Raw genomic sequence first — 26,324 nt, 5'->3', positions numbered from 1 at the left:
TGTTGGAGGTACCGAACCCCACCAGTTTCATATGCTCATATTCTTTCTAAACTCCTATAGTCATATAAAGAATAGCTAGTATTCTTCCTTCTTTTGAGTCTCATAGTAAGGTGTTGGCCTTCTAGATTGGAATGTGTCAGAGTAGAGATAACTCTGAGTAGTCTAAACAAAGAGAGTGGGGGCGAGGGACAGACGGAAGATCACGGGACTTCCGGGGGGTTTGAGCTAGACCGAGCTAGACCGATCTGGACCGGGCTAGGGAACGCTTGGGTGCTGGGTTGGTCTCAGGTTTGTCCTCTAAGCTTTGAGAATAAACTACAAAATACCAACTATTGCCTGGAGATTGAATATAAACATCAGCGTATTGCCATAAAAAGAATCTGGGAGAGACTAGCAATTTGAATTCCCCATTGGAGGAATGCTGGTCGACGTAATAGTACCCATAATACGCCGATAGGGAGTAGTTTTTATTTACACAATGAGTTGGGTGTGTCTTGACTCCGCCGAACCCCTGAGGCCGACTCACCGAACCCCTAGGGTTCGATAGAACCCAGGTTAAGAACCACTGATTTAAACCTATCCCCTCAGACTAGAGCTGTCCTATCTAGTCTTTGAACATGAACTGATGAAGCCTACTTAAATGTAACCCCCTCAAGGGTTGGAATTGGGGGTTTAAATCACCAAAATGATTCCCGAGCGCGGCCACCGCTGCTGCTCGCTGCTCCCCTCACCTCCCAGGGGGTGAACAAGGGAATGGGTCGAATGCAGTGGACAAATTTCACCACACCTAGTGAGTGTGACAATCATTGGTACTTTAAATTTAACTTTAACTTAACTATCCCCTCAGACTAGAGCTGTCCTATCTAGTCTTTGAACATGAACTGATGAAGCCTGCTTGAATGAGAGATGAAACGTCTAAGAAGAACCTGAACAGTCCAGTGGTGATCGATTCAGTGCCCTGGGAATACAGTATATTTGGTGTTGCACGCCACACAAAATCAGACCCCACACACACAGGCATTGAAGGAAAGACTTAGGGCCTGATTTACTGAGATCCAAATACCACGTACAATTGTGTGTACTTAGAGTTGGCATGTGATCTACCAACAATGCGTATGCAATTGAAAAGTGGTGCAGACTGCGGTATTTAAATAGGATTTTACAAGTTAGCCGCGGAGACAATCATTTTCTGCAAATGCATGTTATCATGCTCCTACCAGTGTGTGATGTGTTGAACTAGCAACACACATCTATAATCACTTTTTCTGATTCGCAATCCAGGCAACAGAAACATGTGCACACGGACACTTAATTCCATGCGCGAGGCTCTGAATCGCATCACCAGAGCATTTGCGCATCTGGAATGACTCAAAAGCAAGACATTGCACAATGAAAAACATATTTTCATGTTGGAAAAATATTATAGTAATACATTTCCTGAATAAAAAAAAGAACAACAACCAAAAAAAAGCATCACTTGAATTTGTCAGCCCCATAAGTCATTCAGCAGTTATAAAATTATAAAAGGAAATTGCTGAATAAACGGTAAATAAATGATAAATGGGTTATACTTGTATAGCGCTTTTCTACCTTCAAGGTACTCAAAGCGCTTTGACAGTATTTCCACATTCACCCATTCACACACACATTCACACACTGATGGTGGGAGCTGCCATGCAAGGCGCTAACCAGCAGCCATCAGGAGCAAGGGTGAAGTGTCTTGCCCAAGGACACAACGGACGTGACTAGGATGGTAGAAGGTGGGGATTGAACCCCAGTAACCAGCAACCCTCCGATTGCTGGCACGGCCACTCTACCAACTTCGCCACGCATGTCTCTTTTTTCTTTTTTTTTCTGACTGTCCGAAATGTTGACACACATGTAGGATGGTGGATTATCTTCTGTACATCGTCTGTGCAGCGCCAGAACTGATCCTGCAAACGTAAGTTTGCATGTCCTTCTGACACGTGCTAAATAAAATGCAAAAATAGTGCTCGCAAAGCGGTGATTAGTGTTGATAAATCACATTGAATACACTGAATAATTATACCGGATATTTGCCTTTGCACTGTATGGAGGGTGTTTTGATGATCAGCATATAGCCTGCATATTGATGAAGACAGAGACGCAAAATGGATTGCACGCCTTATTCTGCTTACTTAACAGACGCAATCCACTTTGCACACGTTTAGTAGATGAGCTTCGCGTGTGCTATTACGTTTGCACGTGTTTTAGTACACGCAAAGTTTTTGTAAATTAGGCCCTTAGTGGTGATTGCGCCCTTGAGCTGAATCCAGGGTGTTCAGTGCCTTGCACAAAAGCACCTCGGTAGTAGACTAGCATCTCTCCAACGACTTTATCAAAAAAAAATGTTTTGGTCCATAGCGGACTCAAATTAAGACCTCACAGACTGAGCTACTGTCACTCTATATCATTCATATTGCGATAATTCAATAAATGTCCTTTTCAAAAATAACATTGACAAAAAAATCCAATATAATCCTATGTTTTACCATTTCATGATGATCATGTGCACAGATGAAGTATGTGAAGGGATTAGTGTTGGTATGAAAGGCAGATAATGCTGGCGGATATCCGAACAAACAATCTTTGGGCAATACTCTCCTTATATTTCCCTAGTCCGAAGCAATCATTTGGTGCAAAGAACAAGCATTTTCTGTGAGCTCAGTTTAATGTCTATAATCCTCAGAAACGTCAAGAATAACAGCCTCCCTTTGAAAGGCAATCTCAACAGGTTAAAGTTTAAATCTCCGTCTGACAGGCTTTGTCCATGTCTGTCAATTCTCATACTGTACTACTTTTTCTGTTCATATGCTTAGGTCTGCAACAATTAATCGAATAATATGATTAGAAAAAAAGTTTTGATTAATTTTCTGTTGATTCTATATTTACTGAGTGTAACAAATAACAAAGTTTGTACACTGCTGTTGCAATAGTGGGGACATGAGAGTGGTGGTGTGTGTGTGCTGTGATCTGTGTAGCGGCAAACAGTGGATATTATTATTATTACTGATATTATTAATGCACACATGTTAAAAGTGAAATTTTAAAGTTGATGATCTGCATTATGAGAAAGAAATATACAGTTTTGACAAGCAGAACAATCCCTTATTTAAACTATAGTCCCTAAAGTACGCATTGAGGCTATAAAGTTGGTTTTATCCGATTACTCGATTAATCAAACAAACTAATTGATAAATTACTTACATACTGAAAAAATCGATACCTGCAGCCCTAATTAAAATATTAATCAACGGAACAGTAGAACAAACTGTTTTTGGCACATTTAACAACATCGGTACTGTGCGATATTACGATATATATCGTAATACGACATAAAAATGTCTATTGTACGATACAACTGTCGTTATTTTTTATAACATTATTTTAACATCTGGGCTGCAGCTAAACACTACTGCTTTGAAGGAGCCCTTTTATGTTACTTGAAAGAAGCGGCAGGAGCATGGATGTCAACATTGCACAGACGGAGGGCATAATGGCAGGTAAACCGACAACACCAGAATAAGAATTGGTGCTAAAAAGAGGGAAGAGGCGCTCCATTGTTTGGATTAAAAATGTCAGACATTGACCAAACAATGGTAGGCTTATATGTAAAGGATGGGGCCATAGGTGTCTATTATTTTCTGTCACTTGAAGACGCGACATGAAGAACAGTACAGACACACAGTGTTTAAATGCGACAAAATACTAACAATATCTCAAAAACACCAAATGATGAACAAAACACACCCAAAATAGCTTAACAGAGTTGTTGTCCAAAGGCATCGGTCTATGGTCTATGACAAGCAGTCCCGCAGACACCAAAATAATACATATGCCATTTCTAAATTCATACAGTATGTGTAGACATTACTATCGTAAGCACTGTCGAAAGTAAGGGCTGGTACTAACACTACTTGTATTTTTTTTTTTTAATTGTCTTGTCCTTTTTTATAAATAATGCCATGCATTTCACTGGAATTTATATACTATAGAGTTCCTCACCCTCTGCTCCAGGCTATTCAGAAACACAAAAAAAAGGCAAGCTAAAGCATTATTTATAATGTAATCTTGGCATGCAGTGCATATGCAGTGACATTAATGCTGGTGAAAGCAGCTTTATTTATGCACAGTCTGAATCGATCGGAGAGTGTGCAGGTGTACCTAATGTTGTGACCGGGGGGCTCTCTATATTATTTATGAAGAGTACCGTTGGAGGGAACAATTTATCAGTGACAACTTCAAGATAGATATTTAAACAGTATACATTTTCAAAAGATAAATGATGATACTTTTGGAGAGGGTGGGGGTGTGGTTTCATTTGCAATCTGGGAATGCCTCCGAAATCGAACATCTTGCAGACAGACTCAAACGGGTTATAAAAGTGACTGTGGAGCAACAATTACACCAAAGCAAATCCAATACATATTATCTAGACTACAAGGAAGTATTTTAAATGTAGAATGAAATCACCATAGGTCCCCCTTAAAGGGGAACTGCACTCTTTTTGGAATTGTGCCAATCATTATGAGAGACAAGAAGACAAATGTTTGTTTTTATTTTAACATGTAAAAATCGGCTTGTTCTTGGTGGCTCACAATGCAGCTAATGTGAGCAATCAATTCTACCTCTGAATCACTTTCAAAATGCTTAAAAAAATGTCAACCATACCTCATTTACGTTCCGTAACCCGTATAATAACCAAGCTGTAGCAACATTGTTGTTGTAAGAGCGAACACTTGAGGAACTCTTTTTCTAGCATACCAACACATCGGCCGTAAAAGCTAACTACGGCAAGAGATACGCTAGCTTCTACGTCAGCACGAAACGCGTTTGAGTTTGTAATGCACAACACTGCGATAGGACACCAATCTGTACTGACTGAAAAACATGAACAATCATATTACAGTATCTGTAAACTATTAGTCCGCATTTCATGTTTTGTCCGTACGCAGCGAGCCAGACAGTGTATGTAGTTGTAATAACACGCATGACGTGCTGCATGTATCATGATCAATATAATAGTGGCTCACTCGATGGACGGTTTATTTTGGTAAGCACTCCATTTACATCAAAAAAGTATGTCTTCAAATTCCACATTTCGCAGCTTTAAGTCGCTTTCATCTCACTCTATCGGGTAACGTCTGCTCCAACGTCTCACTTTTCCTTTGTGCCCGCTTCCAGAAGCAGTAGTTTATCCTCCGTATATTCAGCTTCAAAAAGATAAGGCTGTGAATCCTCATTTGTCCAAAAATAGTCGTCTTCGTTGTTTGTTACCGACATAATTAGAAGACACACACACACACACATATATTGTACATATAATTTCACATACATACTCACTTACACACAATTATTCATACCTATATATACACACATACGTATATTAATTCATTAATACATACATACGCACACACATTGGTACTTACCCACATACATAGGTACCTACGCTCCCACATACATACATAAGTACAGTACATACTGTACATACAAACTCACGGTACATACATCCACGCGCACATTCACTGTACAAACATACATATACACATACTGTACATATACAGTCACTGTACAAACATACATATACACATACTGTACATATACAAGCACATATGCATACATACACTCATGCTTATAATCACGTTTTATCAAGCATATATTAACGTAGTTATTAACGAAACTGGGTAAAACAGGGGACACTGAGACAGCTTAACCTATTATAACTATAACAATCTACTAGGTTAATATAGTTTGCTTCTCTTTCTTCCCTTCCATTTATCTGCTTTCTTTTGTATTTCAAGTTATCATTACATTTAAAGTTCAAGTTAAAGTTAAAGTACCAATGATTGTCACACACACACTAGGTGTGGTGAAATTTGTCCTCTGCATTTGACCCATCCCCTGGGAGGTGAGGGGAGCAGTGGACAGCAGCGGTGCCACGCCCGGGAATCATTTTTGGTGATTTAACCCCCAAATCCAACCCTTGATGCTGAGTGCCAAGCAGGGAGGTAATGGGTCCCATTTTTATAGTCTTTGGTATGACTCGGCCGGGGTTTGAACTCACAACCTACCGATCTCAGGGCGGACACTCTAACCACTAGACCACTGAGTAGCATATATGTATTGTTGCATTTGAAACAATTGTATTGTGGATAATAGAGGTAATTATTGTTATTATTCATTATCAATAGTGCTATTTCTATTGGTATTTTTAATGCTCCATTTGTGGTGTAATAATGTTCATTGTCATTTCTGTGTTATTAATATTTACTTCACTAACTGCTTCTTTGCAATCACTTTTCGTGTCATATTTGTACATATCGTATTTGCTGATGTTGTTCTGTTGTTGTTGTTGTTGTTGTTGTTGTTGTCTGTGTGTCTTATCCCGCTATTGCCCCCACAATTTCCCCCTCTGTTTTCCTTTTTTCCCCTTTCTATCCCCTCCTGCTCTGGCCCGGCTGCGCCAAACATTGATATAAATCCATTTGATATAGTCAAATACAAATAAGGCAATAAGAGAAGTATCCCACACTTCTCTTTCGTACAGCAAATATGGGCATCTACAACAACAATAGGATTTGCCAATAGGACAGGACAAACAAAAAGAAAACGCAAGCATTTGTTACCAAAGTCAGAAGTGCGCTGAGGAATTAGTTCCGGCAATGATTAAAATGATCAAAATACGGTAAATATTGTACATGTTATATATTGTTATGAACGTGTCTGTTACTACATTTTATATATATATATATATATATATATATATATATATATATATATATATATATATATATATATATATATATATATATATATATATATATCCATCCCTTCCTTTTTCTACCGCTTATTCCCTTTGGGGTCGCGGGTGTTGCTGGAGCCTATTTCAGCTACAATCGGGCGGAAGGCGGGGTACACCCTGGACAAGTCGCCACCTCATCGCAGGGCCAACACAGATAGACAGACAACATTCATACTCACATTCACACACTAGGGGCAATTTAGTGTTGCCAATCAACCTATCCCCAGGTGCATGTCTTTGGAGGTGGGAGGAAGCCGGAGTACCCGGAGGGAACCCACGCAGTCACGGGGAGAACATGCAAACTCCACACAGAAAGATCCCGAGCCCGGGATTGAACCCAGGACTACTCAGGACCTTCGTATTGTGAGGCAGACGCACTAACCCCTCTTCCACCGTGCTGCCCATATATATATATATATATATATATATATATATATATATATATATATATATATATATATATATATATATATATATAAATATATATATATATATATATATATATATATATATATATATATATATATATATATATATATATATATATATATATATACAGGTATATATATTTATAATTGCAGTGTGTATAATATATATATATATATATACACGTATATATATATATATATATATATATATACAGGTATAGATATATAATTGCAGTGTGTATAATTAATATATATATATATATATATATATATATATATATATATATATATATATATATATATATATATATATATATATATATATATATATATATATATATATAATTGCAGTGTGTATAAAAAACGTTGGAAAGTTTGACGTTGTTTGAGGGCTTTGAAGGCTACAATGGTGACTCCCGTTAGCCGCATCTTCAAAGCGTTGTTTTTTATCGTCTTTAAAATAAAAAAATGACTTGTTAAAGTTTAAGTACCAATGATTGTCACACACACACTAGGTGTGGTGAAATTTGTCCTCTGCATTTGACCCATCACCCTTGTTCACCCCCTGGGAGGTGAGGCGAGCAATGGGCAGCAGCGGTGGCCGCGCCCGGAAATCATTTTTGGTCATTTAACCCCCAATTCCAACCCTTGATGCTGAGTGCCAAGCAGGGAGGTAATGGGTCCCATTTTTATAGTCTTTGGTATGACTCGGCCGGAGTTTGAACTCACAACCTACCGATCTCAGGGCGGACACTCTAACCACTAGGCCACTGAGTAGGTCAGGGCGGACACTCTAACCACTAGGCCACTGAGTAGGAGTTCTTGTGTTCTTGTCTCTCATAATGATTGAGAACAATAGGCACCATTCCAAAAAAATGCAGTTCCCCTTTAAGCACACTCAATGCTATGTTTAATGCCTGTAGCTGAAATTCCTAAATGGTAAATTACATTACACTCAAATTTCGATATAACGCGGTCATTGGGGTCCATTAAATACCGATCACATTATTCCCGAGGTCGCGTTATATAGAAATCCTTAGTTTTTACCCTTTTCTTTCGAAAGAAGACAATAAAATGATCCCCAAACTAGACGTGACGTGAATGGTGGATTGTGATGCCACGTCACAGAATGGCTCAGAATGGTCCGAAGCCCTCCGCTCCGAAGACAACAAGAACTCGACCCAGTGAAGGAAAAAACATGAGTACAGCTTAGGGCTGGGCGATATGGCCTTTTTTTAATATCGCAATATTTTAAGGCCATATCGCGATACACGATATATATCTCGATATTTTGCCTTAGCCTTAAATGAACACTTGATGCATATAATCACAGCAGTATGATGATTCTATGTGTCTACTTTAAAACATTCTTCTTCATACTGCATTAATATATGCTACTTTAAAACTTTCATGCAGAGAAGGAAATCACAACTAAAAAAAATCACTATTTTTTTCATACGGTGTTGATCTGGAAATGTTTGCCTCTGCATTTCAATGGTGTGGGCGTGTGGCACCAAATGGAGATGTTGATGTGCGAAGTAAGCACTCTTCATTCTCTAGCAGGTGACTTTTCAAATGATGCTACATATTAGCAGTAATGCTACTTTTTATAGCCACGCTTTTGCCCCACACTTGACAAATTACGGTTGTCCGTTCGACATATTCCCATTTGAAGCCAAACCACCGCCAGACGATGGACCCCCTGCTGTTTTTTTGGGGAATTAAGTATTCCTTCATTTGCTACCAGATTCACACCTTCTCTCTCACGTATTACCACTCGCACGGCTGCGCTAGCATCACAGCTAACCTTACCCATGCTGCTACCTCTTTGCTGCGCGAGGGCGTATACGTATGTGACGTATGACGTGACAGTATGTGACGTATGTAAGAAGGTGCGCTTGTCTGTCTGTGAGAAGGAGACACAGGAAAGAGCGAGGAGAGTAGTGTAATGCCAGCAGCTAAAAGCAACTGTGTGAGAACGTATACTCGAATATCACGATATAGTCATTTTCTATATCGCACAGAGACAAACCCGCGATATATCGCGTATATCGATATATCGCCCAGCCCTAGTATGGCTTTGTGTTGTTCTTGCACCCTTCTCATGTCCGCCAGTTAGAGCAGAGTAACTTTGTAACTTTAGATGCCGTGGACACACTTCCTCGCATTGGCCGTATTGAGCTAACTTGCCCAGTTTGTAGCAGCCCTAAACGGCTTAAAAGCTACAGTGAGACGCATAACAGATTTACCATGTTAGCTTGTCCTGTACCCCAGTCTACCAGCCACCACAACGCAATGTAAACGGGTGAAAATTCGAGGTCCATTATATGATCGTGTTATATAGAATATCAATTATTGTTATTATCAATAATTATAATCGAACTTTGAGTGTATTTGAATTGTCACAGTATCTAAATCAAAGTTAAAAGTCTGATTGATTGATTAATTTCTAATCGATTGTGGAGCTTGCAGCAGCTGGGTTTACAAAACAACAAAATTAACAGGAAAATGGTAAATGGGTTGTACTTGTATAGCGCTTTTCTACCCTTTTAAGGAACTCAAAGCGCTTTGGCACTATTTCCACATTCACCCATTCACACACACACAGACAGACACTGATGGCGGGAGCTGCCATGCATGCCGCTAACCAGGCTCATCAGGAGCAAGGGTGAAGTGTCTTGCTCAAGCACACAACGGACGTGATTAGGATGGTAGAAGGTGGGGATTGAACCAGTAACCCTGAGATTGCTGGCACGGCCACTCTCCCAACTTCGCCATGCCTTCCCCATGGATATTCAGTAATACAATTGTGGCTAAAATTTGAAGTACCCATGACATGTTTGGACATACTTATCGCTATGGTAGTGTATATCGGGATGAATATTTTTGGCCATGTCACACAGCACTAATGTTTGCTGTAAGTATCAAATGCCCTTTTAATTATTCCAATGATTAAAATGAGCATATGCCTGTTTGGTGGTTCACATTTTCATTTTTCAATCGGTTTGCATCATTGTGATGCCCTTGTAACCCCCGTGTAGTGCTGTTATCAGTTCCTGTATTGCCATATTTCAAATCAGATCCGATATCATGTGTTAGCTTTCCCAACGGTCATTAAATTTGCATGCACTCCAATGTAATGCAATCTATGCAGCATGTCATTCTCAACCTTCCCATATCATTGGCCAGTATTTGGTTTCCTTGCATTTAATGGTGATGTAGCGACTTACCGGTACACTAGTGAGTCATCTTGGCTCCCGTTGTACTGTATCTGGAACATCCGAATGCCTGGAATATTCCTCTGGAAGTTAAATTTGATCAACGCCGTTGACGAGGTGGCCTCCACGGTCACCACCCTCTTTTCGACCGCACCCTTCACGTCGCCGGTTACATTGCTTCCGTTGGATCCGCTTCGGGTGGATGTGGAAATGTCCGATGATCCAGGGTCGGGCTCCTGGATGTTGTTCGTGTTGTTGGAGATGTGCGGGAGTTTTATGATAACCAAGTCTACGGTTTGGTGGGCTTCGCCAGCCGGGTTGGAGGAGATGCAGGTGAAGGAGCCTGTGTCTTTCACAGTACTAATGAGGATGTCTAAACTTCCATTGGTGTAGACCAGAGTCCTGGAGGAGTTGGAGACCAGTTTGCCATCAGGGGATATCCAGTGGATGGCCGGCTCTGGGTCACCTCGTGCCTTACACCTTTTGAAGAGTGAAAGAGTACAGTAAAACAAATCTGCTAATATGGTACCTATAGAATACAATAGGACGTTTTGTACATCTAAATACTAAACTGCAGCTACTTTATTTTAACGGGCCTGATTTACTAAGGATTTGCATGTATCAAAACATGTGGGAAAACATGATAGCACACGCAAAGCTGATCTACTAAACTTGTGTCTGTTAAAGGCCTACTGAAACCCACTACTACCGACCACGCAGTCTGATAGTTTATATATCAATGATGAAATCTTAACATTATAACACATGCCAATACGGCCGGGTTAACTTATAAAGTGACATTTTAAATTTGCCGCTAAACTTCCGGTTCGAAACGCCTCTGAGGATGACGTATGCGCGTGACGTAGACCGGCGAACACGGGTATGCCTTCCACATTGAAGCCAATACGAAAAAGCTCTGTTTTCATTTCATAATTCCACAGTATTCTGGACATCTGTGTTCGTGAATCTGTTGCAGTCATGTTCATTGCATTATGGAGAAGGAAGCTGAGCAAGCAAAGAAGAAAGTTGTCGGTGCGAAATGGACGTATTTTTCGAACGTAGTCAGCAACAACAGTACACAGCCGGCGCTTCTTTGTTTATATTCCCGGAAGATGCAGTCAAGATGGAAGAACTCGGATAACAGAGACTCTAACCAGGAGGACTTTTGACTTCGATACACAGACGCCTGTAGAGAACTGGGACAACACAGACTCTTACCAGGATTACTTTGATTTGGATGACAAAGACGCAGACGTGCTACTGTGAGTATGCAGCTTTGGCTTCTAAACATTTGATCGCTTGACCGTATGTGCGCAACTTTTTTTTGCGTATGTACGTAACTTTTTAAAAATATATAAGCTTTATGAACCTTGGGTTAGGTGAACGGTCTTTTGGGCTGAGTGATTGTGTGTGTTGATCAGGTGTTTGAATTGTATTGGCGTGTTCTATGGAGCTAGGAGCTAGCAGAGGAGCTAGGAGCTAGCATAACAAACACGCAGGTGTTTTTATGCAGGATTAATTTGTGGCATATTAAATATAAGCCTGGTTGTGTTGTGGCTAATAGAGTATATATATGTCTTGTGTTTATTTACTGTTGTAGTCATTCCCAGCTGAATATCAGGTCACCCCCGGCTCTCACAGCATCTTCCCTATCTGAATAGCTTCAACTCCCCACTAGTCCTTCACTTGCACTTTACTCATCCACAAATCTTTCATCCTCGCTCAAATTAATGGGGAAATTGTCGCTTTCTCGGTCCGAATCTCTCTCACTTCATGCGGCCATCATTGTAAACAATAGGGAACTTTGCGTATATGTTCAATTGACTACGTCACGCTACTTCCGGTAGGGGCAAGCCTTTTTTTTTATCAGATACCAAAAGTTGCAATCTTTATCGTCGTTGTTCTATACTAAATCCTTTCAGCAAAAATATGGCAATATCGCGAAATGATCAAGTATGACACATAGAATAGATCTGCTATCCCCGTTTAAATAAAAAAAAATCATTTCAGTAGGCCTTTAAGTGAGCAAAAAAAATAGTATAAGCAAAAGGTATGCTGATCATCACAACACCCACAAAACTGTGAAACTGTGGGGGAAAAATTCAAATATAATTATATAGCACAAACAGTGTGATTTATTATTAACACTAAAACTGTTCTGCAGCTGCTGTTTTGCGTTCATATTTAGTACGTCTGGAAAAAAAGTGCCAACTAGCAGGTCATCGCGCTGCAGCTCCATCAAAAAGACTGCATGTACAAGCCAGTTATCAGTTGTACACACAGTCCTAGTGAAGTGAACTATATTTACATAGCGCTTTTCTCTAGTGACTCAAAGCGCTTTACATGGTGAAACCCATTACCTAAGTTACATTTTAACCAGTGTGGGTGGCAATGGGAGCAGGTGGGTAAAGAGTCTTGCCCAAGAACACAACGGTCGTGACTAGGATGGCTGAAGCAGGGATCGAACCTGGAACCCTCAAGTTGCTGGCACGACCGCTCTACCAACCGAGCCACGCCGCCCCAGTGCAAACCTTATTGTACACACGCATTAGTAGATCGCAGGCAATACGCCCACTCATTTTCTAATTTGCACACTGTTTAGCATGTGGTATTTGGATCTTAGTCGATCAGGCCCTCAATTGTGTGGAAACTCATGCAGCATTTAAATGAGGGCATTGTACACCTACAACACAGGTGTCAACCTCAGGCTGCTGGTTATATCTGGCCCACTCCACCATTTTATGTAGCCCATGAATGCGTGGAAATGATTTGTGTCAATTAAGTACTTTATCGTTTTATCCATCTCGATTTTGACAAAGAAAATTATAAATGTACTGCATGCAGTTTGCATAACTTTAAAATGTTCATATTATCTAATAAATCAACAGATAAAAAATACAGTGGTACCTCAACTTAAGAGTGCTTCAACAACAAGACTGTTTTTGAGATAAGAGTTGTATCTCGGCTAACTGTTTTGATTTGAGTTACAAGCATCCTAACCATTAGTCGGGGTAACATGTCACAGTGAACCCCATACGATACGACCAAAATATACATAGCCTTGTTTTTCCAAGCATGGGAAAGAAGAACGGGCGTGTGAAGGCCAGTGGACGATATTCATTGAATTAAAGAAAGAAATAATCCAAAACACGACAGAAAGTGTAACAGACTTGGTGAAGCAATTTGAGCATATCACTGCTGGTCTGTACCATACTGAAGCAGAATGAGTCTCACGCCAGCCAAGAAGGTTAAAATAATATCTCAACGGCATACATTTATCTATGAAAATATGGAGAAGCTGGTCATGGTGTGTTTGAGGGAGAAGCAGCTCAAAGGAGATACTGTAGAAGTCAACTGTCCAAAGTAAATGCTGTACTTTATTATTACATTACTTCATAAAACTAGTTGTTCGTAGCACATTCTATTGTATTGTTTGTTTATTTTTTTCTTATCTGCAAATGTGTTTGTGTTCTTAAAAGGCAGTATACATGTTAAAATGTCTTTCAATTAGTTTCAATGGGAGACGTTGATTTGAGAGATACACGTTTGTGACCCCATGTTTTATTGAGGTAATATATGCTAACAGCTGATCACTGTGATCAAACTCAAATTAATCACGATCATCGATCAGAATCATATAATCGCCCAGCCCTATGTTAAAGTGTAGGCTTTATCAACAGAAACATACTGTAATACAGTAACAATTTAGACTAGTGTGACTCTTCAGAGACTTAATGAAGGTGCAAATATGAATAAAACCTTGTTAATCCAATTTTCTTTATGGTTTCCTCTTATTTCCGCATTACAACAAAACCTAAAAGCTATCATAATTGTGAGTGTGTGACCAATATATATGCAAATTAAGTAATCATCAGGTCTTTCATCTTAATTTAGAGTTATAGAGTGATGACGACAATGCTGTTTTGATTTTGCTTTTACTCTCTTAACAAATGCCCATACCTTAGTGAAATCCTCTGTCCTTCGAGGACCCTCATCTCATGTGAGTATCGGGTGATAAGCGGGGGTTCACACAGGAACTCCTCCTCGGGAATGGACCAAAAGTATCGTCCAGAGAGGTGCTGGGGTGAAGCACACGTCTCCAAGTCGTCCTCGCGGTTAAGCCTTCGCAGCCAAAGTAGCTCACAGTTGCAATGCAGAGGGTTTCCCCCAAATGACAATGCAAAGGTTGAGGAGGACATGATCCCAGATGTGGCCAGAACCTGTAATGCAGTTAAAAAAAAAAAGTGTTTAGTTCACTAAACACATTCACCGCAAAGAGTTCAATCTTTGTCTCATCAGGTGCATTTTGGCAAATCTCTTTTCTAAGAAATGGCTTATGTCTGGAAAAAATATATAAAAATCATATTGTCATTATGGAGTATTGTGTGTAGAATTTTGAGGACAGAAATGAATTTATTCCATTTTGGAATAAGGCTGTAACATAACAAAATGTGGAAAAAGTGAAGCGCTGTGAATACTTTCCGAGTGCACTGTACATAATCCTTTACCTTAACGGCGGATAGTTACCTAATGAGACTTGATGAAACTGTTGACAAGTTTTGAGCCAATATGCATGGAAACCTTTTAAGCATTTAAGTCCCATCTCAAAACTCATTTGTATACTCTAGCCTTTAAATCAGGGGTCCCCAAACTACGGCCCGCGGGCCCCCCAGCATCCAAAATCTGGCCCACAGGAAGTCCCAAGTAAAAAAAAAAATAAATATATATATATATATATATATATATATATATATATATATATATATATATATATATATATATATATATATATATATATATATATATATATATATATTTTTATTGTATTTTTTTTTCTATCTTTCCTTTCTAACCCATTTTTTACCGCTTGTTACTCTTGGTGTCTCCTAGTCGCTCAGGCAAATCATATAGTCTAAAAATGAATTTTCCCATCGATAACGTGACAATGTTAAATGTTGATGAACATCAATGTTAATTGATGTTAAATGACAAAACAGATTATAAAGACAATGTGTATATATATATATATATATATATACACACACACACATATATGTATATATATATATATATATATATATATATATATATATATATATATATATATATATATATATACACAGCCTGGCCCCCGGCCAAATTTTTTTTAACCCAATGTGGCCCCTTTAGACCAGTTGATCTGCCGTTTCTTTTCTTTTCTGCTCTGCCCCCCTCTCCCTCGTGGAGGGGGGGGCACAGGTTCGGTGGCCATGAATGAAGTGCTGGCTGTCCAGAGTCGGGACCCACGGTGGACCGCTCGCCTGTGCATCGGTTGGGGACATTTCTGCGCTGCTGACCTGTCTCCGCTCGGAATGGTCCCCTGCTGGCCCCACTATGGACTGGACTCTCACTATTATGTTAGATCCACTATGGACTGGACTTTCACAATATTATGCTAGATCCACTCAACGTCCATTGCACCGGTCTCCCCTAGATGAGGGGGGGTGGGGGGTATGTTACCCACATCTCCAAGGTTTCTCATTGTCATCCCACTGGGTTGAGTTTTTCCTTGCCCTGATGTGGGCTCCGAACCGAGGATGTCGTTGTGGCTTGTGCAGCCCTTAGAGACACTTGTGATTTAGGGCTATATAAATAAACATTGATTGATTGATTGATCGATTTTAAAAATTTTCACATTTTGACAATAAAAATGTATTTGTGTCAAAATATTGGGGTCTTTTTTCAAGTTAATTTAAATTATGCAAACCATTAATAAATTGTGATTAATCAGGATTAATCCTAATTCAGGAGTGTGAATAACTAAAACAACAAATCATATAATAATTAAAAATAGATACTTTGACTGCACAAGTTAGCATACTAGATTTTTAGCCATTTTGCAGGTGTACACCTCAGAGTCAAATGTTTTGATGTTCATGCATGCTAACTATTAGCTTGCTAACGTCAACATGTTGGCATACTTGCTTTCTTGCTCATTTGACAGGCCTTAGAATTTATATTTATATTTCGTTACTTGGCGCTATCTGGCTAACGTATTAACTTAGCATTTCAGTACTTACACAATTTCTATTGAAATTGCATTTTCTAGTTACTAATGCTGTCCCACATGAGTAAACGCGCACATGCTGGGCGTCCTATGTGTGTGCTGGCAATAATGCAGAAGGCAAAACAACATACCTGTGCACGCTGAAAAAGAGGGTCCGGTGGGAGCTTTTGAAGTTTATTTGATGTGACATCGAGGCGGTTGAGTTTCTGTAGCAAAGAAAATGTCCCCTCTGGAATATAGTCCAACATGTTGTGGTCCAAACTCATGGTATGGAGGCTTATCATTCTCTGTTGGATTGGAGGGAGAAGGACAAAATCTTTGATTTTGCTCTGTAATCCATACATCGTAATACATCTCACACACTCTGTTCCTCTATCTCTGGGATTTGAACCTGCGTCCCCACTGTACCAAGAGTCCTGCTTTCGTAGGATTTGTTTTATGACTAAAAGTTTTACAGAAAGTTTGCCATGCTTTTTGTAAAATTTCACTTAACAAACGAATCTGTTTGCCCGTGTATCACTTCGTAAAATCGAGTGCCCAAACAAAAAATCAGACGCTTTGGTGACCTTGTCCCTGTGCCTCTTTTTTATTCATGGCAAAATAACCTACCAAAGGTCAAAGAAGGTGAGAAACACTATTAATCCCAGAAAGAACAAAGGTACGCAAAGTACAAAGGTGGAGTCTTTGTGGCTCTTCCGTCCAGTCCTCCCTTACCACTTATCATCTTTGCCGACAAAGTTGATGTTTATTTATCCATTACATTTTTCATTTAAATGTATTTTGTATTGTTTTCTACAATGATTTTCAAAAAAATCTTTTTGTGGTATTACAGGGTTTCTACGGGTATCAGCAAATCTAATTTAATGCTTTTTAATGCCCTTTTTAATACCACTTAAACAACTGGTACCGGTACCAAAATTATTTCGATACTTTTCGGTATTTTTCTAAATAAAGGGGACCACACAAAATTGCATTATTGGCTTTATTTTAACAAAAAATCTTAGGGTACATTAAACATATGTTTCTTATTGCAAGCTTGTCCTTAAATAAAATAGTGAACATACAGGACAACTTGTCTTTTAGTAGTAAGTAAGCAAACAAAGGCTCCTAATTTAGCTGCTGACATATGCAGTAACATATTGTGTCATTATTTTGTCAACATTATTAAGGACAAGTGGTAGAAAATGAATTAATAATCTACTTGTTCATTTACTGTTAATGTCCGCTTACTTTCTCTTTTAACATGTTCTATCTACACTTCTGTTAAAATGTAATAATCACTTATTCTTCTGTTGTTTGATACTTTACATTAGTTTTGGATGATACCACAAATGCAGGTATCAATCCGATACTAAGGCGTTACAGGACCATACATTGGTCACATTCAAAGTCCTCATGTGTCCAGGGAAATATTTTCTGAGTTTATAAACATAATATACATTTAAAAAAAATTAAAGAAGATGTTGTGATGCCAAAACATATCGACGTAATCATAGTAGTATCGATTAGATACGCTACCGTACTTGGTATCATTACAGTGGATGTCAGGTGTAGATCCACCAATGCCGTTTGTTTGCATTTTGGGTGGCGGACCGGTACTTTTCAGAGGCGGTACAGTACCGAATATGATTCATTAGTATCGCGGTACTATACTAATACGGTATATTGTACAACCCTAGAATATAGTCAGAAGTTTACAACTGTCTGTATGGACAACATTGTAAGCATTTGACAATGATGAACAATGAACAATAACAAGGTCATTTTTATTACCTATTCTGTGTTATATGTGTTTTATGTTGCACGATTGCACCAAGAAAAATTCCTAGTTTGAGAACCTGTTCTCAAACAATGGCAATAAAAAAACTATTCTGATTTTGATTCTGATTCTGATGATAATATTACCTGCCACTCTCTAGTGAATTAGAAATGGCTCACAAGACTGTTTCATCTGAGACTGTCTTTTTATTTTTTGCAGAAGCAGCAGCTGACAGTTGTGGGAAACGGATGACTAATTTAAACAATTTAGAAAAAGACACATGATACAATGATATTTGCATTTTTTATATGCATTACAAATAAATCGATTCAAATAAACATCTTCAATAGATTGTATTTTACACCCACTCAATTGTTTGAAATGGCTACAGTATGCAAGTTATGTACAAAGTGTCAGGCAGCTGAAGGAATTTACTGTGGGAATGCTAGAAAATATGGGTTGTGTCTGTTGTGAAAATTGTCCAGTTTGTCCATCTTAGACCACTGTAGGTCACGTGATGTGCGTCACCAGACCTGCTAATGTTGGCCAAGTTAGCTCGTGGTGTGTTAAAGTACAAATGAGTCGTGTATGAAACAAGCTCAGCCTCCTCATGAACATGCCATGATGTCAGAGTTAGGGACTGCATGCCTACAGTCACCAAAGAATAGCAAAGTTTGGGCCCCCAGAGTCGTTTCATTTTGCTGTACTGAGGCAACGCTTTTCACACTTCGGACAAGACCTTTTTGGATCCAGTTTGAAAGCCGCAGCCGAAGAAAAGAGACACACTGACAGTCGACGGCCGCAAAGTTATTGAGTTCATTTTCATTTACCGTTTGATTGATGGACTTACTACTATCGGCCCAGTCCTACAAGTTGTAAAAACATTTTTTAATGCCTCTGGACATCAATTTGAATGCTTTTTAATACCATTTAAGGTCTTATTTTTTGAAAAATCCACTTAATGACTGTTAATGCTTTTTACTGCCCCAAGGAAACCCTGTATTATATCTCGGTGTCTGTAACACCGAGATTATTTCACCTATATTATTTCTAAAAGAAAAACAAATGCTTTTTAAGATTAGTTATTCGTCAGACGTTTTGGAATGGATTACTCTTGAAAACCGAGGGACCATTGTATTAAAAAAAAAAAAGGTTACTTAACGATAAACAGTATTAATGATAACCACGGTAAAACTTTCGACGGTTATTATTACTGTTTAAAATTATTAGCTACACTTTGAAAAACTCACAGATGGACTATCTATCTTAAATACTAACATGAATACAAGAGACATTAACGTCTTTCCACATTAAGAAACAACATACCCCAATCTAAACTTACATAAACACATTACTGTCTGACTAAGACATTCAAGTGTAGACATTGAACTATACTATCTGTTCTCTCCTAACACAGATTGAACTATACAGTATTACTCAAAAGAATACAACACAGAGGTGTTTTTACGGGGCATTTAAAGACAGCTAAACAGAGAGGGACAACACAAGAACACACTTATCCGTGAAACAACACAAAACATGGGCTTTTTAACAGTGGGTCTATTTATTTTAGTTACGGTACTCTAAAAAATCTGAAGATGTCAGCGTGTGTACCAATACTTTGAGCACATTAAACAATACTGCGATAGAAATGATAACCGTGATAATTTTGGTCACAATTACCGTAATATAAAATGTTTATATCGTTAAATCCCTAGTGTTGGATCAACTTAATGTTTTTGTGTTGAACTCACAAATATTGACATAACACACATTTGTAATTGTTTTTTTTAAATTCATCACTTTTACTTAGTAGTGGGTCATCTGTTGCATACGGATTCTAAGGAGTACTTTGAGATTTTATTTCTAAATTGACTCATTATTATTTTCTGTTTGATTACACCCAGTAAAAATATCTAATGTTTAATAAAAGATATTTAGTCAATTTTTAAAACTTAAATATATTGATAGTTGCTTTCAAAATCCTTGACATTGAAGAAAAGTACACCTTTTTTGTAATTTTTGGCGGTCATATTTCGGTGCATCACTTGGCAACAGCGCGTAACTAATAGGCTATTTACATATCCATTCATACTGTAATGACCTGCTGGTGGTAATGTTTTATGTTCCTCGGGTTTGGAATTGGTGTTTATTTTTCCTGTGATCTCAAACACACTGCTTGTGCCTGAAAGAGAGTCGGTGGAGAATGAGGGAAGTGTTTGCACAGGAGGTAAAACCTATTGGAATTGAACCAGCTGCTATCATAAGATTCTCAATAAAAGTTAAAAATAGCGAGTGTCGGACTTTTGACTTCTTCTGGAGGCTACAATGCGTTGTATTAATTACATTTGTTTTCACGTTTAAAAAAAAACCTTATTTTTGTGGCCACGCTCAGTTACATTAAGGGGAAATCTTGCTGTGCTAATGACAACTGAAAGTATTTTATCTACACTAATTGAATAATTTTAATTGAATGATGATTGTTCTTAAGATGATTTTTATTTTCTGATTTTAATTTGACTTATGATAATTTCTTTTTATTTGATACATTTATTTGTGCCTTCTTGTAAGTTTCTGTAAAGCACTTTGAATTGCCTTGTGTAAGAACTGTGCTCTAAAATTGCTTAAATAGTGAAAAACTACTAGTACTAGGCGGCTAACAATGCAGGCTACTGAGATTAATCTATTCCGCCTATATAGCACATTAAAAAAAAAAACTAGAAAAACCTCCAACTACTTTTCTGGTGTAGTGACACGTTGCCTTTGTCACATTGCTCCTCCGACCGCTAGTAAATTACCAGCTACTAGCTAGCTTGAGATGCAAATAAATGTTGGTTGCGTGGTAGCAAATACAGAACGTGCGCAATTCGCTACTGTTGTTGATGGTTGCTATTTAATCTATGAAATCAATGCGCCCAGAAAAGAAGTTTAATGCTTAAAATGACCAAAATACTGTCAATATTATTTTATTATGAATGTGCCTGTTTCTACATTACATTCATACTTACAACATGTACTGTATGTAAAATGTTTTTACATGTTTTTATAGGGTTTTATAGGCAGAATACTATCAGTTTTTCCACTATTTAGAATGCACAGAAAAGAGAAAGATATGTGTTCTTGTCTCACATTAGGATTGTGGATGATGGGCAAAATTCCCCAAAAAGTGCATACATGTTCTTATTTCACAGAAAAACGTTTTAATGGCAAATGTATTCAAAGAGATTCTAACCTGGATGGCCTCCCACGGAATAGAGTCCAGGTTGTTATAACTGAGATCCAATTCTTCAAGTGCCAGCAGGTCATTGAAAGCTCCCTGGTGGATCAGCACCAGCTGGTTGTTGTTCAAAATCAAGTGGTGAAGCTTTGACATCCCACTGAAGGTGTCATTGCCTATCCTCGTCAGACGATTACTGGAATATGTTTGCAAAGAGACGCAACTGTCAGGCCAGCAGCTTTCGAGTAACCGCAAGAGAACTGACTTCATTCAACAAGCAGTCGATGCTAATCTTTACCTGTTGAGATGCAGGGCTCGGAGGTTCTCCAGATCTGCAAAGGCATGAGGTGTGATGTAGGAGATAGTATTTCTGGATAGCGTTAAGTCCACCAGCCGTGTCATATTTGCAAAGTCTTTCCTCTTCACACTGTGAATAGACATTATTAGGTTATTTGACAACCCATATGAGACATAACAAGAGACTGCAGATTTACATAAACAAGCAGTACTTTGCTACAAACCAAAAATGTTTTTGACATTTGTTCATAATCATATTCAAAACACTTGAAGGATTTTGGAATTGTTACATTTATGGTGTGTTTTTTTCAGTAATGCCAGATATAAATAATACCCAGTCAGGCATACGTCTTAACGCAGTGGTTCTCAAAATGTTGTCGTTAAGTACCACTTCAGAACACACTTGGCTCTCTAAGTACCACCATAATGACCAACATTCAAATACAGTAGCATAGTAGGCCTAAATATTCATTAAAAACGAGGCAGATATTTTATTTTATGAGTATTTTAAATATTTCTGGCCACTGTAAAATTACACACAGTTTAAACAGTAACACTGTTTGAATATTTAATTAAGTGATTATTTGGTGTACTACTAGATAGAGCCACAGTTTAAGAATCACTCACTACGTTTCCATGCACTAAATTAGTCTGATTTCTCAAATAGTTAGATTTTCTGTATTTTCACACTTACATGTGAAATCCCAGTGCCCATGCACACTCTGTAATGCGACTATTGGTCATATGCCATGTGCCTCCTGTACACTGTGGGGCACTTATTTCCTTTTAGCGTGGATAAAAGTATTTATTTTCCGTTTGACCTATGACATCACACTATACGTCTGTGGCTCCTTACAAGTTAACAGCCTAGCTCTGTTGTGATGCCCGCTGTCATATTGACACAGATTACAAAATATTATGCTGATGTTAAATATATAATAATAATAATAATGATACCTGGGATTTATATAGCGCTTTTCTAAGTACCCAAAGTCGCTTTACATATAGAACCCATCATTCATTCACACCTATATATGACAGCATTAAGAAGTGATCTTATATTGCGCTACAGACTTTTTGCCCGTATGGATGCTACTACTAAGAATGTATCGGAGCAAATGCAGGTCCGAAGCAAAGAGAGTTTTTTCTAAAGAATTTTCAAACGGAGAATGATGGAAACAACATTTTCGAATGTATATATATATATACAGTATATATATATATATATATGTCTTAATTAGATTATCCAAAAAATAGTGCTCGATACCGTGGTAGAGCGTAATATGTATGTGTGGGGAAAAATCACAAGACTATTTCATCTCTACAGGCCTGTTTCATGAGGGGTTTTCCTCAATCCTCAGGAGATTTTTTTTTTCTCCTGAGGATTGAGGAAAACCCCTCATGAAACAGGCCTGTAGAGATGAAATAGTCTTGTGATTTTTTCCCACACATACATATATATATATATATATATATATACATATATATATATATATATATATATATATATATATATATATATATATATATATATATATATATATACTGTATATATACGTTAGGTCAGAAAAAACATAGAGGCTATATCATCCCTACAAGTCCCTACAGGTTGTACGGGGGTTTCGGTTCGGTTCGGAGGTGTACTGAACGAGTTTCCACACGGACATATTAAGTAGCGTACCGCACATTGTGTAAACAATGCACACTGAGGCACAACACCCGGCAAGCTAGCAGCGACCGGGCTACGATAGACTGACCATACGTCCTCTTTTCACCGGACATGTCCTCTTTTGTGGAGCTGTCCAGGCGGAGTTTCTTAAATGCCTTAAATGTCCGGCATTTTGAGTTAGGGTTTCCTGTATTTTGAATGTACGTTCAGGGTTAAGAAGGGGTTAAAAACAAAACAAATTGTGCGCGCAGCAGCATTCGTGAGGGAGGGGCAGAGACAGAGAGAGCGAGAGAGTTATGATAAACGCGCATGCGTCGCCAGGCTCTGCTTTTTATCCATAGATTTATCAGATTTCATTTTTTATTATCTATAGCAGGGGTGTCAAAAGTGTGGCCCGGAGGCCATTTGCGGCCCACAGCTAATGTTTTAAAGGCCCACGGCACATTCTAAAAATACTATTAAAATAAACAAAAACATAACAAAAGTGAAATAAAAAACCTTAAAGGTTAAATGTAATTTAGAAAAAGTTGCAATGTTGACTAATAAAACAAAGCTGTTTTTTTTTTCTTTCAAACTGTCATTGCTCAAAACATAATATTGAATCAAAATCAATGTTATTATGAATTATTGACCTATCCAAGGTTCTGATTACTTCACATCAAATATTCCACTAAGAAGAAATATTTTTGGTGGAAGATTTTGCAAATTTGGTAAATAAATAACCCAAAAATGTATATTTTGTTGTTTTCTTACTGTACCGAAAATGAACCGAACCGTGACCTCTAAACCGAGGTACGTACCGAACCGAAATGTTTGTGTACCATTATACCCTTTATATATATATATATATATATATATATATATATATATATATATATATATATATATATATATATATATATATATATATATATATATATATATATATATACCTACACATACATATACAATCATTCAATATGTTCAAAGTTTTATACAGTTTTGTGAACTTGTGACTAACTTATCATTTTAGGTTTTGACAGCAATCAGAGGTCTGAATGTTACCTGGTGACAAAGTTGTCAGCCAGCCTTAGTTCCACGGTATGCTTGTCGACGTTTGGCGGTACAAAAAGTAGACCTTTCTTGGCACAAAGTGTTGCCAGGTTGGGTGACAGGATCTGACAAACACAGCGCTTCGGGCAGATTTGCGCCCGTACTGCCATGGCAGCTGCCAACATCACACACAGCAACAGCCTCTCCATGGTCACCACCCCACCCGAACCGGACACCTGAAAAATAAAAAGTGACACATATTGAGACATTTATGACAAAACTGAGCATCATTAATACTTAATAAATGCAACATTTTTCATACAGCTCTTATTAGATTTTGAAAGTGGTTATAATACTTTGGACACTTAGCGTACATTATATCGTCTTTGTATATTTAGTAATGAGAGTGTACAGAAGGTATCATTATCCAATTAAACATGAGGAAATGTTGAAGCTTTGCTCTATTCACGCCACATTCACGTAGAAAAAAATAATCATCTGCCATCATTAGTAAGTAATAGTGCTTATACATAATCAGCAAAGGGTAACAGAGGGAGGGGGGTGAGGGAGAAATACTCATTAATGGCAACCTTGGCTGAAGGACATGGCAGAAGCAGGATTAAAAGGATCACAGTGCAAAGGCACATTCATGCACACATGCTTACATGTCAGAATATTATGTTGCCTTTCTTTTCACTTGATATGTTGGCAATAAAGTCAGAACTATACTGTGTATGGAGGAATTTGTATTGTGTATTACTCTTTTCTTTTGATTTTATATTTAACTAATAGCCTTTCTAATAACCTATTTACTTCCTGTTCATCAGATGAGTGAGAAAAAGTAATTTGATATGTCAACAGTCAAATACGAAATTTGGAGACTCATCGGTGACAGACTGCTAACCTTAAATAAATAAATGTATGCATATCCCCCACCCGGCGGTGCTCTGATATTTGTTTCAAATTAAAGTTAGTAATTAGGTCGGGATGTAACAATAAATGGTATCAATGATAACCACTGTAAAACTCCTGACGGTTAGCATTACACATTTTAAAAATTAAAATGATCAAAAAATCTTGGCTGATAAACTGCACTTTGATAAACTCACAGATTGACTAGCGCCAGTTTGCTAGCTTACATGCGAACATGAAAACAAGAGACTTTAACGTCTTTCCCCATTCAACGACAAATCCCAATCCAAACTAATAAAAACGCATTGCTCTCTGAGCATCTAAGCTATTCAATTGTGCACATTGAACCTACAAGCTGTGCTCTCTTAGACCAAGTGATTGTTCTATACTCAAAAGAATAAGAACGGAGGTGTTTTTGCGGTGCATTCAAGGACCGCTAAACAGAGTAGGACCCATCAATGCCCGCCAGAAATAACAATAATATTTAAACAATAAAAGCTTAACCATTAAAACAGATAACATACTAAGACTAAAACACTATGAGTAAAGCATAAGAAACACAAAACATGCAAAATAGTGGCTTTTCTGACAACGTGTCTAAAAAAACTTGGTCAAAGATTTCAGAGCCCCCAACTTTAGCTTTTTGTTAGGGTTGAACTCCTGAAGTGACGCCAACTCTAGTCGACTACTTTGCTTCCTCGGCGCCAGTGAACAATAGTAATATAGAGAGAAAGGGAGTGTTATTGCAGCTGAAACTAATCAAGGCATTACAACAGACTTTTTTATCGCAGTTGTTGATCTGAAAGCAGAAAATAATGTGTTTGCATAAGTGGGGAGTAAGACCTCTGAACCAGTTGTATACACTAAGGCTGTCTTCAAATAGGAAATTCAACGATTCGATTCAGAGGAGTCGGATACGACCA

At 38.1% G+C, this 26,324-nt stretch overlaps 1 protein-coding gene across 6 annotated transcripts in view; it reads right to left on the bottom strand.

Moving 5' to 3' along the window:
* The window catches only part of LOC133646340 (leucine-rich repeat and fibronectin type-III domain-containing protein 5-like), a 277,314-nt gene that overhangs the window by 42,183 nt on the left and 208,807 nt on the right, over positions 1-26,324 (bottom strand). For all 6 annotated transcript variants that reach the window (XM_062041594.1, XM_062041593.1, XM_062041592.1 and 3 more), the window contains 6 exons: positions 24,502-24,725; positions 21,790-21,918; positions 21,507-21,687; positions 16,647-16,802; positions 14,430-14,689; positions 10,482-10,949 (listed from right to left, as the gene is read on the bottom strand). In XM_062041594.1, the coding sequence (XP_061897578.1) occupies positions 10,482-10,949; positions 14,430-14,689; positions 16,647-16,802; positions 21,507-21,687; positions 21,790-21,918; positions 24,502-24,698 (1,391 nt within the window). In that variant the 5' untranslated portion in view covers positions 24,699-24,725. The remainder of the gene's footprint in view (positions 1-10,481; positions 10,950-14,429; positions 14,690-16,646; positions 16,803-21,506; positions 21,688-21,789; positions 21,919-24,501; positions 24,726-26,324) is intronic.

Source organism: Entelurus aequoreus, linkage group LG03 (assembly GCF_033978785.1).
Source record: "Entelurus aequoreus isolate RoL-2023_Sb linkage group LG03, RoL_Eaeq_v1.1, whole genome shotgun sequence".
Taxonomy (NCBI): Eukaryota; Metazoa; Chordata; class Actinopteri; order Syngnathiformes; family Syngnathidae; genus Entelurus; species Entelurus aequoreus.
This window is presented reverse-complemented; position numbering and strand designations above follow the sequence as displayed.